This window comes from Ochlerotatus camptorhynchus, unplaced genomic scaffold (assembly GCF_037179485.1).
Source record: "Ochlerotatus camptorhynchus isolate MF236.1 unplaced genomic scaffold, CSIRO-AGI_Acam_v1.1 ptg000284l, whole genome shotgun sequence".
Classification (NCBI taxonomy): Eukaryota; Metazoa; Arthropoda; class Insecta; order Diptera; family Culicidae; genus Ochlerotatus; species Ochlerotatus camptorhynchus.
In genome coordinates this window covers 8,536,511-8,551,239 of record NW_027040773.1, presented here as the reverse complement: position 1 = coordinate 8,551,239, position 14,729 = coordinate 8,536,511, and the positions used below count along the sequence as shown (strand labels likewise).

At 45.8% G+C, this 14,729-nt stretch overlaps 1 protein-coding gene across 1 annotated transcript; it reads left to right on the top strand.

Annotated features, from left to right (window-relative positions):
• The first annotated feature begins 2,960 nt into the window (after window positions 1-2,960).
• On the top strand, window positions 2,961-8,360 carry LOC135706631 (uncharacterized). Its single transcript, XM_065228277.1, has one exon. The coding sequence runs from the start codon at window positions 2,961-2,963 to the stop codon at window positions 8,358-8,360; it is 5,400 nt and encodes a 1,799-aa protein (XP_065084349.1).
• The last annotated feature ends 6,369 nt before the right edge of the window (window positions 8,361-14,729 follow it).

Below are 14,729 nucleotides of genomic sequence, written 5' to 3'. Positions count from 1 at the left end.
GAACTCAAATTAAAGTTCATTTTCTGCCAATAATTGTAAAGCTCAAAACGTAATATTTGTCAATATCGATTGATTTAGTACTCTCCGTATTGGTTTTAAATTTACATGATTGTAAATTGTGTAACATAAAAGAACTAACGATGAATATTTCGAAATATCTGACAACAGTGTTAGTAATGTTTACCGCCGTGTTTTTTTCTCGCATATTATCGTCGCATTTTATGTTGTAGTAACGGTCATAAAATATACCTTCGTTGTCCGCTCGTTAGTTTTTGTGCTACTGCTTTCGGTTTTAGTGAATTTCACTCGGTGTGTTGTGTTTTCGTGTGATTTTTGCAGTGCCGTCTTGTTCCTGCAAAATGAGTGTAATTTGCCATGCTTGCGCCAATGACATCCATGAAAAAACCATTGCCTGTCGTGGGTTCTGTAATGCGGTATTTCACCCAAAATGCTGTCACTTGCCAAGTGAACTGTTGGATGAAGTTGACCGGGACAGGCAATTATTCTGGATGTGTAAATCTTGTGCGAGCATAATGTCAGACATTCGGTATAGTAGGAATATAAAGGCTGCATATGATGCTGGTCTGGAGAAACAGCTGAGTACTCATACGGAGTTGCTGGGGAAATTAAAACAAAAGATTCTGGAGGACTTGAAAATTGAAATTCGGTCCAATTTCACGAAGCTGACCAATACTGCTTCCATCACTCCAGTTTCCTCCAGACGGTCTGGTTTTATGTCAAGAACCATAGGAAGCCGGCGGTTATTTCCAAGAAAGGACAATAATGTACCAAACCTAATGCGTGCTACTGGTAAATCTATATCTCCAAGCCTAGGCCACTTCACTGTGCCTGCCCCGGTGGAAAAGTTTTGGATTTACCTATCTCTGATGTGACTCCTAAACAAATTGATGAGCTGGCCAAAAATCGTTTGTCAACCGACGATGTTGAAGTTATCCAACTGGTTTCAAAGAACAAAGACGTCAGCACCATGTCTTTCATTTCTTACAAAGTCGGTGTCTCAGCAGATTTGACGTCGAAAGCTCTTTCGTCCTCTACATGGCCCAAAGGAATGCTATGTCGTAAATTAGTGGACAACCGCAGAGTCGAAAATTTTTGGAAGCCTCAAGGATTGTTACAAATAAACATACCGCAAACAACTCCAAAGTCCGCCAATTCCAGGCATCAATCATCTATGACGGAGTGATATTGCCGGGTCAGGAACTTGAACCTCAACACCACATTTTTATCAACCGATTACCGGGACGCTCACTTGCCACTAGCATTTTGGAAGCCCCTGATCCCATCATCACAGTCGAGCCTCTCCTGCCATCGACCTGCAGTCGTCCCGGTCCTGTGTTTGAGTCCGGAAACGGGGTCTTCCAAAATCCAACCGCAGGCAAGTATGATCGTTTTCTGAATAATTCCGTCCCTGAAACGATTATCACTTCTAGTCGAACTTCAACAATGAACTCCTTCGTGATTAACCCATGTTGGACACCGGGACGCACGCCTGCCATATGTGTTATGGAAGCCCCTAATTCATCCATCACAGTCGAAGGGGTCTTCCAAAACCCTATCTCAGGCAAGTACGACATTATTTCGAACAATCCACTTCCTGAAATGTATTATGCCTACAGCCGATCATTTCCGATAAAAGCACAACCTGCTTTATTCAACTCGACACTCGGACGCACACTTGCAACTAGCCTTGTGGAAGCAGTCGAGCCTATGCTGCCAGCGTTCAACAGTCGTCCCAGCCCTGCGTTTGAGTTAGGAGAGGGGGTCTTCCAAACTCCAACTGTAGGCAAGTATAATCAGCAAGCAACAACTGCTCTGTCTGAAAAATTCTTGGTTTCCAGAGTGCCATTGTATATGTCTGCTCCTCGACAATTGTGGTCTGAAGAGCATGAGCATGAGCATGATTGACCGCCCACGGTTGCTACTCTGTTATTTCCAGATCAGCTGACACAGAGAACCAATAGACGATGCTTGGGACTAGCAATCATCCTCAATGTGTAAAAACTGGTGATCTCAAATTAGGCAATACCAGCGCCAGCCGCGCCTGAACGCAGGTCAAGAAAGGAATGGGTAGGAATGTGTTGACGTGACACTCGCTTTGATGGAAGCCGAGAAATCCTCTGCACTTCCACGAGGAGTCACTGGGATGTTGGGTAAGAGGGTGGGGTTTGCAGCAAGGTTCGTTTTGGTAAACGGTAAGCTGAATTGATGTTTAAACTATAGGGAGGGGTTACTGTACAAATAAATAAAAAGGAATGATCTCAGCCTGTTCCGTCTCCGCCGAAAGTCAACTGATACGAACACAACCAACAAGCAGCGAAGAACGAGACCATCAATAGGCTACAACATCCACCAATCAGCGACGACCACATCAACGCTCGCCGCTTTAAAAGAGGCATGCATCACCGTGCAAACAAGAGTTCTTTTCCGACCAAGCACCAGCAAACATCAGCAGCAGTAGAAGCAGAATTTGTAAAGAGAAAGAGGAGAGAATAAACAATTGTTAGCGTAGCCGTCCCTTTCAAGTTTATTTTGCACACATCCCTGGTTTGGAGCAGCGTCGAACCCACCAGCTCTTTTCAGAGCCCTTACGAGTTGATTTCCGATCGACGCTTGCTTCCTCCACCACCCTGCCGATACAGTCCACTACCGAAAGGGAAAGTTCCCTCCCAGTCCGAACATAATTTGGTCCATCACGAACCGGATAGCGAGCCGTTTGAAGAAGCTTTCGCCCGAAAGTTTGCCCAGTCCTACCAAAAGGATCGAACTGCCTGCCGCCTTCCGAGTGGGGAAAAGGACGAGCTACGCTAGCAAACAGTGCCAAAACAAAACTGCTTCCGCTGTTGCCGATGCCCGTCGTGCGCAAATAATAGCAAGTGAATCGAGTTCGTGTGCGCGTTCGCGACAAGTTAAAGACAAAGTGATTTCGTAAAAATACGAAAATGCCTATTACGCGTTCGTCGACACGCGATGGTGTGCAAGATGCTGGTGTCGAACAGCAACAAGGAAATCCGTCACCATCGGATGGATCTGGATCGTTCCATGGATTCGACGAATGGGAAGCCGACTGGGATGAAGCTACAGCAAAGAAATATCGTGGATTGGTTCGCCAGCGCTCCCAAGCGAAAATGAAGTTGGTGCGGATTAATCGGACGTTGATCAATGAGACGCTTGGATTGGCACAACTTGGTGTGCTATCCAAGAACCTGGCTGTTACCTACGCTGAGTACAGCCAATTCCACAGCAAGGTAATAGCCCTGGTACCCGATGAAGCGCTCGATGGACAGGATGACGAATACGCAAGCTTCGAGAAACTGTACTACGACGTATCCAATGCTGTGGAAGAGTTACTGCTAGAGGCAAAAGCTCGAGCTACTCCAAAGGTTCCTCAAGCCATTCCAGCAGCACCTCACGTGATTATCCAGCAGCAACCGTTAAAAGCACCAATCCCAACGTTCGATGGGAGTTACGACGCATGGCCCAAGTTCAAGGCCATCTTCCAGGACCTGATGGCCAACTCGGGGGATACAAATGCCATAAAATTGTATCACCTCGATAAAGCTCTTATCGGAGATGCTACTGGAGTTCTGGACGCTAAGCTCCTAAGCGAGGGTAACTACGAGCAAGCTTGGACCATTTTAACGGACCGATACGAGAACAAGCGAGTCATAGTGGAAACTCACATCCGTGGGTTGTTGTTCCTCAAGAAGATGACGTCGGAGTCTCATAAGGAACTGCGTACACTGCTGAACGAAGCCACTCACCACGTCGAAAGTTTGCGCTACCTTCAGCAACAAATCACCGGAGTTTCAGAACACATCATTGTGTATCTGATAATTTCAGCACTTGATAAATCGACCCGTAAGTCCTGGGAAGGGACCCAGAAGAAAGGAGATCTTCTGAAGTATTCCCAAGTCATCGAGTTCCTGAAATCCAGATGCCAGATTCTGGAAAACTGCGAAGCAGCGTTCCAGTCAGTGCCGCCAACAATCAAGCCAAAACAAGCCCAGCTACCTTCAAGAGTTCAGCCGCAGAAGAGCCACGCAGTTTCCACCAATGCGTCCCAAGCATGTGAGATTTGTGGTGGTGATCATCGGAACTTCCAGTGCACTGCCCTGAACAACCTAACCGCTTCCCAGAAGAACGAAAAGATCCGAGCCGCAGGAGTCTGCTTTAACTGCCTGCGCAAAGGACACCGTTCCAAGAACTGCCCTTCAATCAAGACGTGCCACAAGTGTCAGCGCCGACACCACACGTTGCTCCATGATGATGGGGCACCCACCCAGGAGAAAATGCCAAACATTTCTCTTTCCGCGGAATCTATGGCAATCCCGCCACCGGTTCCGGCTGCTCCGAGTCAACCGTCGACGTCGGTGCAGAAGATTCTTGCCCCCGTGGAACATCCTGTGTCCACCACCTGTTCGTCAAACTTCGCCCAGTCGACCAAGACGGTACTACTGCTTACCGCAGTGGTGCAGTTGTTTGATAAGAAGAGTCATCCCCATCCATGCCGCGTCCTGTTGGACAGCGGCTCCCAGGTGAATTTCGTGACCGAAGACATGGCCAATCGCCTGGGTCTGCCGAAGAAGCCAGCCAACGTTTCGATCACCGGTATCAACGCGTTGCGCACCCTCGCTCGTGACAAGGTGACGCTGAAATTCAAGTCCCGAGTATCCAACTTCCAAGCCAGCCTCGAGTGCCTAGTGACGCCGAAAGTAACGGGCACAATTCCATCGTCGAAGATCAACATCAACAATTGGGACATCCCTGCTGGAGTGGTTCTTGCCGATCCCGAGTTCCACACGCCCGATAAGGTGGACCTGTTGATCGGCGCAGAGCTGTTTTTTGATATACTGAAGCCAAGCCAACTCAACCTGGCGGACAACCTGCCACAGTTGCGAGACACTCACCTTGGGTGGATCGTATCTGGTGTCATCGTCGAGCCACAGATTTCAAACGTATCAGTTCAGCATGCCAGCCACGTTTCTCTTGAAGACATCGAGCGAAAGATGTACAAGTTCTGGCAAATCGAGGAAGTGCCGGACGTACCCAAGTTATCAACCGAGGAGATGGCATGCGAAGCACACTTTCTGTCCACATACCAGCGTGACGAGTCCGGAAGATTTATCGTGAGCTTGCCGTTCAACGAAAATTCTTCGCAGTTGGACGATTGCCGTGCTTTAGCTCTGAAGAGGTTCCTGATGCTGGAGAAACGACTGATGAACAATCCCGAACTACAAGCGCAGTACGTAGAGTTCGTTCGAGAGTACGAGGTTCTCGGACATTGCCGTGAAATCAATGAAGCTGATGATCCTCCCAACCAGCAGAGGTATTATCTTCCACATCACGCTGTACTGCGTCCGTCCAGCTCGAGCACAAAATGTCGTGTCGTGTTCGATGCAAGTGCCAAGTCGTCATCCGAAAAGCTGTCTTTAAACGAAGTCCTGCAAGTCGGTCCTGTGGTGCAGAATGATCTGCATTTCATCGTCCTACGCTTCAGAAAGTTCAAGATCGCCTTTTCTGGAGACGTTGCCAAGATGTACCGGCAGGTACTGCAAGCACTACAAGATCGACGTTTCCTCAGAATCTTCTGGAGACCACACCCGTCGCAGAAGCTACGGGTTCTGGAACTGTGTACTGTTACCTACGGTACAGCATCCGCTCCATACCTCGCAACAAGGTGCCTGGTACAGCTCGTCGAGGAAGAAGGTGAGTTTTTTCCTATCGCCTCTCGCATTGTAAAGGAGGAGACGTACATGGACGATGTACTGTCCGGCGCAGACTCGGTGGAAGATGCAATCGAAGCTCAACAACAATTGAAGCAGCTCCTAGGACGTGGTGGTTTTCCGATACATAAATGGTGCTCGAACTCCAAAGAATTTCTCGAGCGCATTCCCGTGGAAGACCAGGAAAAAAGGGTACCGTTAGAAGAACGTGATGTAAACGAAGCTATCAAGGTCCTTGGCTTGCTCTGGGATCCGAATGCCGATACGCTGTACATTGCAAACCATCCGAAGCTACCGCCGCCATTACAACAACGTGTTACGAAGAGGGTAATGTATTCGGAGATAGCCAAATTCTTCGACCCTCTTGGGCTGGTCTCTCCAGTCATCGTATTGGCAAAACTAATGGCTCAACGGTTGTGGCAGCTCAAGGTCGGATGGGACGATCCAATTGATGAAGACACGGCGCAAAAGTGGCAAGAACTTCAAGCTTCGTTGTCGCATTTGCACAACATCGCCATCCCAAGATGCGTGACATTCCAAGGAGTCGTCGCGTTCGAATTGCACGGGTTCTCCGATGCCTCAACAGTGGCGTACGGGGCCTGCATCTACCTACGAAGCCTGTTCAACGATGGTTCAGCGAAGCTCCGCCTACTGACAAGCAAATCCAAGTTGGCCCCTCTTCACGATCTTTCCATCCCACGAAAAGAACTTTGCGCCGCTCTCCTGCTGATACGATTAGTTCTGAAGGTATTACCTGCCCTGGATATGGAGTTCCGGGAAATTGTACTTTGGTGTGACAGTACGATTGTCCTAGCCTGGATCAAGAAACCGCTCAACCAACTCCTATTATTCGTCCGAAACCGAATCGCTGTAATACAAGAACACACTGGTGGATTCCGGTGGGAGTACGTTAGATCGCTGCAGAACCCTGCCGACATCGTCTCGCGCGGCCAACTACCTGGAGCCTTGGAGAACAACAACCTTTGGTGGAATGGCCCTGAGTTCCTCCAGAGAGTGAAATACGACATCGATCCACCCGAAGAAGTACCAGATTCGTTGCTGCCAGAGCTGAAACCAGTCATCGTCACCGCAGCTGTGAGTATGGAACCTTTCCCATTTTTCTCCAGATACAGCAGCTTCCGCAAAATCCAACGTGTAATGGGCTACGTCTTGCGATTCGTTGGTAACTGCCGTATGAAGAACCCTGCCGAGCGGAAGACAAACCATCACCTGATGATACCGGAACTGCGACAGGCAACCGAAGCTATAATCCACGTGGTTCAGTTCGTTCATTTGGCGGACGAGATTCAACGAGTTGTTGCCCACGAACCCTGCAAGAAGTTGGCAAACCTGCGTCCTATCTATACCGATGGTCTACTTCGTGTTGGCGGTCGACTCGATCGCTCACAACTACCGTTCGAGAGCCGTCATCCCATCATCTTACCAGACAAGGACCCGGTGGTACGCCTTTTGATTCGACAGATGCACATCGAACAGCTTCACGTCGGGCAGTCTGGCCTGATGAACGCCATGAGACAACGATATTGGCTTCTGAACGCTCGCTCCACCATCCGGCAAATTACACGTAAGTGTGTGAGATGCTTCCGGATTAATCCAACCAATACCAGCCAACTGATGGGAAACCTGCCAGCATCGAGAGTGGTACCATCGCCCCCATTTGCCGTGACCGGAGTGGACTACGCCGGGCCTTTCCTGATTAAGCAAGGTGTGCGCCGTCCTGCTCTAGTGAAATCATATGTGGCCGTCTTTGTTTGTATGACCACCAAGGCCGTCCACCTAGAAGCGGTTTCCGACTTAAGCACCGATGCCTTTCTGGCGTCCCTGAAGCGATTCCTTGGACGACGAGGAATGATCCAACAGCTGCACTCGGATAATGCAACCAACTTCCGAGGTGCCAACAATGAACTGAACGCCTTGTTCCAACAGTTCCGGGATCAGCAAGCCGTTAACACCATCGAGAAATTCTGCCGCAACCGTGAGATCGAGTGGCACTTCATCCCACCGGACGCACCCGAATTCGGTGGCCTTTGGGAGGCCGCAGTCAAGTCCGCCAAGAGCCATCTAAAGCGTATTGTCGGCAACGTAAAGCTCACGTTCGAGGAGCTATCCACCGTTCTGGTAGAAATCGAAGCTGTGCTAAATTCTCGACCACTTTTCACCATCTCCAACGACCCGGCAGACCCACTGGTGATCACGCCAGCCCACTATCTGATTGGACGCCCTCTCACTGCCATACCCGAGCCATCCTTGGAAGACGTCAAGGCAGCACGTCTAACTAGATGGCAACACCTGCAACTTATGCGCGAACATTTCTGGCGCGCTTGGAGTCGCGACTATCTGAACACCCTACAACCCAGAAAGAAGAATCTTCGAACTACGCCGAACATCCGTGAAAACATGGTTGTTCTGCTCCACGATCGAAACCAACCCCCACTCAACTGGAAGTTGGGTCGCATCATAGCCGTATATCCGGGCGATGACGGTTTGGTCCGAACTGTCGATGTCGTTGCAGGAGGTTCCAGCTACAGACGCCCTATCAACAAGATATCGGTGCTGCCTATCGAAGATAACGTACAACCTCCTGGTAATTGTTGAGTTACCTCAACCGGGGGGAGTATGTTCCGTCTCCGCCGAAAGTCAACTGATACGAACACAACCAACAAGCAGCGAAGAACGAGACCATCAATAGGCTACAACATCCACCAATCAGCGACGACCACATCAACGCTCGCCGCTTTAAAAGAGGCATGCATCACCGTGCAAACAAGAGTTCTTTTCCGACCAAGCACCAGCAAACATCAGCAGCAGTAGAAGCAGAATTTGTAAAGAGAAAGAGGAGAGAATAAACAATTGTTAGCGTAGCCGTCCCTTTCAAGTTTATTTTGCACACATCCCTGGTTTGGAGCAGCGTCGAACCCACCAGCTCTTTTCAGAGCCCTTACGAGTTGATTTCCGATCGACGCTTGCTTCCTCCACCACCCTGCCGATACAGTCCACTACCGAAAGGGAAAGTTCCCTCCCAGTCCGAACACAGCCAAATAACCAAGTAGAGCTGCACCAAAAGCAACCGGCCAAATTCATATTATATTATAATAAAATAAAAAGTAAATAACAATGATAAGCTATTTGATACACCTTCTGGTCCTTCAGAACAACTTTTTCTAGAAATGAAAATTATAGTTATATAATGATAGTTATATAGTGATATAATGAGATTTTAAAAATGTGAAATAAAACTAATTTACTAGTCATACAATGTATAAAATAATGTTAAATAAACAAGTATTACAAAATACAAATAAGCTCGATTTCAGTAAACCTCAATACATTCAACTGATTTCAACTTCTGATATTTTATTGGAATTGAAACAAACACCCTATTATGCACCATGGAATTTCTTAACGCAATATGGAATGCTTTTTTAAAATATTGGTAAACTTTCATAATGCATCAATAGTCAGAAAAATCGAGGTTATTTGGACAGTTAACAGTTTTTATGCAATTGTAATCATGCATTCAAATGTTTTTTTTTGTATTTTCCTGAACGAAGGCTGAAAATAGTGAATCATTATAATATTAATCTAAAAATGTCGAAGAGCTGAAAATAAACTTAAAGATTTAAATCAATGCGTCCAGCCTAAACGAAGGGCTCGCGAACACAATAAGCTTGCTCATCACTCATATTCAGAATTTGATTAAATAAGTACTTACAAATATACAAATAAATATATCAATAAGTTATGTAACTTTCTATCCTGGAAAGGAAAAATTAAATGGTTAATTTCACTGTCATATAAACGTTAAACATACATTAGAGAAAATCAAATGATGTTACGTTGCTTCTTCCAGTTGTGTTTTGACCCTGTTATAAATATTTATCAATGAATATTTAATAATAATATAATAGGACCTAGGATGTATTCAAACTCAAACTATATCAAGATGGAAATAAAATCATAGTGAATTATTCGTATACACCTAACCGTAAAAAGCCGAGGAACATGCATCATGCGACCGTGGTCATCACTCTGACAAATGAAACGATGAACGATGAACATACATAAATCTCGAATACTCCCCAGAAGGGACGTATCCACTCCCGCAAACAATGCATCCCATCGTCAATCCGGCGCAACCAGCATCCCGCCCACGCATGCCAACACCACCATCAGATAGGAGTAATTTTCCCCTACCTGATGGCGGCGCCACAGCGCGCGGGCGAGCCACCAACCACACCAAACCGACAACCAAACGCACTGCCCACAAAAGCAGACACGTCCTCTCGAAAATGCAATCGAGAAATGTGTAAGAACAATCTTCAACTGGCCCTCGACAATTGTGGTCTGAAGATAACATTAACAGTATACCAGCCCCACCATACCAGAAGCCGAGACGCTCCACAGAAAATTCACCGGAAGAAGCATTCAGATCCTCTGATCTAGTCCTGCCGAAGATTGACGACTTACACCATTATGATGAATCAACTTCTGTTTGTTTACTGGGACGCACTGCCATTGGCATCATGGAAGCCCCCGAGCCCCCCGCCACAGTCGAGCCATTCCCGCCAGCGACCTGCAGCCGTCCCGGCCCTGTGTGCGGGCCTGGTGAAGGGGCTCTCCAACCACGGCATTTACGGCGTTTACGGCAAGTATGAACTCGTCCATGTGAATTCAACTGTTGATCCGCCACTTCGTTTCAGTTCATCTTCGCTTATAGCCACCACTTCGAGCCTTTCTACGTCAGGTGATCTTTCGCTGCCTGATAGTTCACCGTTCTCTCGTGCGGATCCTGGACAAGTTATCATTGACACGGCTCGCACCGAACCCTCTAGCGGTTTACGTGTCTACTATCAGCTGGCTGCGTTTGACGGGGAATATGACGTTTATGTATTCACGGAAACTTGGCTCGATGGGAGGATCAATTCAGTGCAACTGTTTGGTGACTCTTTTACTGTCTACAGATTAGACCGTAATTCATCCAACAGCATTCTTCGTACTCGCGGTGGTGGTGTGCTCATCGCTGTTTCCAACAATTCGCCTCCTGCGTAATATCCAACGAACTATTTACTACAATTGAAGCGGTTTGGGTTAAGGTCAGCCTCACTTCGCGGGACATCCTCATTGGAGCGGTGTATATTCCCCCTGAACGTCGACATGACTGCACCACAATGCAGCTTCATCTGGATGCTACAGAATTTGCATCGTCCATGGCTGATATAACGGATGTGCTTCTTCTGCTTGGTGATTTTAATCAGCCTGGGCTTAGCTGGTCACCCTCAGGCCAGGGTTATGCGTTTCCAGATCCGATTGCATCTTCAACTACTCCTGCCAGCCGCTTGCTTGTTGAAGGCACGCCTTTTCATGGACTGAGCCAGATAAACCTTGTTCCCAATTTCCTGTGTCGTCGTTGAAGCGCCTGATGTCATCGTTCCTCTTGAAAATTTCCACCCTGCTTTGGATATATCTATCGCGAACGGATCTCAAATTCGTTTTGATGAAACCATGACTGCCACTCGGCTCAATTTCCGGAAGACCGATTTCCGTTTGCTGAGACGTTCCTTATCCCGGATCAACTGGAACGTGTTGAATGACCTTGATATCGATACAGCAGCCGCTCGCTATAATAGCCTTTTGCGCGACTGTGTTTGTGCTTCAGTACCGAAGTGCCAACCTCCAAGAAAACCGCCTTGGTCTAACGCTACTCTCCGCAACCTGAAACGAGTGCGATCTAGAGCTCTCCGTGCTCTTACTCATCGACGATGTACCCTTACCAAGCGAATTTTTTCAATTGCCAGCAATGATTATCGCCACTACAACAAGCTTCTTTACAAGAGGTATGTAATTCGTACTCAACATAATCTGCAATGCCACCCCAAGGCATTCTGGTCGTTTGTGAATACTAAGAGGAAGGAAACTGGACTGCCGTCAAAAATGTTTCTCGGCAATGACGTAGCATTGACAACTGAGGACAAATGCAGCCTATTTGCTAGGCACTTCTTAAGCGTCTTCTCGAATGACTCCCCATCGAAAGCAGAAATTGAGCGAGCCGTCCATGATGTGCCAACCGACGTCGTAAACATGGATGTTTTTGCCGTAGATGTACAAATGGTTCTCTCTGTGATGAGTAAAACCAAATCATCATTTTCACCAGGTCCGAGTGTTATTCCATCTGCAGTCCTAAAAAAATGCTCCGATATCTTAGCTGCTCCGTTGTCCTTGCTCTTCAACCTGTCACTTCGTCAACAGAAATTTCCCGCACTATGGAACCGGTCTACTATGTTCCCTGTTTTCAAGAAAGGAGACAAACGCAATGTGGAAAACTACCGTGGGATTACCTCGCTTGGGGTTGAATCTAAGGTGTTTGAGTCGCTGATAAATGAGAGATTGTTTGCTTCCTGCAAGCATTACATAAGTACATGTCAACATGGTTTCTTTCCTGGCCGCTACGTGGAAACTAATCTCGTCAGCTTTACGTCGTTCTGTATGGAAAATGTATGCAAGAAACTTCAAGTGGATGCCATCTACACTGATCTTAAATTTCGTTTTTATGGCTTTCTCAGTCTAGGGTAATTCAAACAGTTAGTTTTGCATTGCCCGACGTTTCGGCCGTTTATTGTGGCCTTTTTCAAGGGTAAAACGGCCGAAACGTCGGGCAATGCAAAACTAACTGTTTGAATTACCCTAGACTGAGAAAGCCATAAAAACGAAATCTCCATAAAACCAGTCGAACAACCAAATCAATCACTGATCTTAAAGCTGCGTTTGATAGAGTTGTGCACGACGTTCTGCTAGCAAAGCTTGAAAAAATTGGATGTTCTGTTTCCTTCTGCAGCTGGCTTAGATCGTACCTCGTGCAACGTGAAGTTACTGTATGCATTGGAAACTACTCATCGTACTGTTTCTCGAACAGATCAGGAGTTCCACAGGGTAGCACTTTGGGACCATGCTCTTCTCTTTATTTGTGAACGATGTAACGTTTATTCTACTACGTGGAGGTAAATTGTTTTTTGCCGATGACTTGAAGATTTATCTAGTCGTTTGAGGCTATGTCGACTGTTTAGAGCTACAAAACCTTCTTGAAATCTGCAATGATTGGTGTGAACGTAATTTTATGGTCCTGTGCGTCTCAAAGTGCTGCGTAATTAGTTTCCGTTGAACTAGGACTGCCATTTTGTTTGATTATAACGTTGCTGGAACTGCAGTTCAACGTGTCGATCACGTTAAAGACCTCGGTGTCATGTTGGATGAAAAGCTCACATACACTCGCCACTTCTCAACCACGATCGACAAAGCTAATCGGCAGCTTGGATTCATGTTCAAGATATCTAAGGAATTTCGTGATCCTCTGTGTTTTAAAGCCCTTTACTGTTCATTGGTACGCTCACTACTGGAATTCGCGTGTGTTGTCTGGAATCCCTACCAAGCTGTATGGAGTGGCCCTCATGAAATGAGTAAAACCTATTTTACTAATTAATGAGTATTCAGCAAATACGTCAAAAATTGATACTTTTTATCCATCACGATTTTTTTGTATATGAGTAAAAATACCCATATTATTAATTCGTTTTTTTGCTACAGGCTGTTTGTCAGCAAACGCTTTAAAATAATTTCAAATCATAAAAATACTTCATATTCTTTATTGCACATAAACACTTAATCATAATCACAATACATTTTACTCAAATCAGTAGAATCTACCCACAGGCACGGTTGCAGACATTCAAACTGAGTATTTTCCGCAAGAGTGGTTTCAAAATTCGGCCCAGATCACTGCTGGGAGCTGTCCGCGAGGGATGCTACTGATCGAACTGGTTTAGACCCTTCCGCATGTGAATTGCATTTTCCTTATAGATGATTTTCCTAAAACGGAACACATTCGTAGAACATATACAATTTACATCATTATTGCACTTTTAATATTAACCTCGTAGCAAGCGGTACCAGATCGTGGCCAGATCTGTGCTATTTCGGGATTTTCGATTCGACTCTCATCATCTTTGCGTGACTGATAGTAAAGAAAAAATTAAACACCCGGCCGTAGCCCTTTTTCCAATAAACTTTTCCACCTCAATAAGCATTGGCCGGAATAAACCACTATATCCATGAGACCTCCGTCACATAATCGCAGTACTCGTCTAAATATTTAAAATTTGATTTTTACCAATTTACACGCAATATAAAAATGATTAAACATTATGTCCTTCCCTTCCAGTTCTTTAGAGATTTTTTTTTAAACTAGTTCATTTATTTACTAGGCTCAGTCGTGTGTGACAAGGAGCCAAATATCAGTAATGCTTGAATTTACATTTTAAACAGCACTAGTTCTATGTTAGTATTGGATACCAATTACTCGTGGTGGGCTCGAGGTAATGGGTAACAATTTCGATTGGAAGGAGCTAGGTAGGAAACTGGTTTCTGAAGCCTCCTTCAGAACTCAGACAGTTGACCAAAGCTGTCGGTAAATTAATTGAAGGCATGTATTTAACAATTTTAACAGTAGAATATATTTTCAAAAATGGGGAAAAGTACCCACTTTCCGTTTTTGGATAATACCCTTATTTTGACAGTTTTGAATAACTTAAAAAAATGCGTACAGAAACTCATTTAATGGGTTCTTTCGAGTAAGCGTGTAACATGTAAAAAGGCATACCGCAAAACGTAAACAATGCATTTAAACGTCGGTTGTTCACGAATTACAACACGCCCACTCAAACTAACTATATCAACTCATAAAGCAAATGCTGGTGTCTGTTTGCCAGAACGAGCCTTTATTTACGAGAAATCAACATTTAAAGTCATTGTTTAAATTTGGTACATAGGCATCCATAGGTTACCTGCGGTATGGCTTAGTTGAAATTTACAATATTTTGAAACTTGCTTACCTGTTTGTAGCAATAATCCGGAAGAAAGAAATACTGGAAGGCCCTTCTTTCGAGCTGGAACATCCAGAAATCATTATTCAGT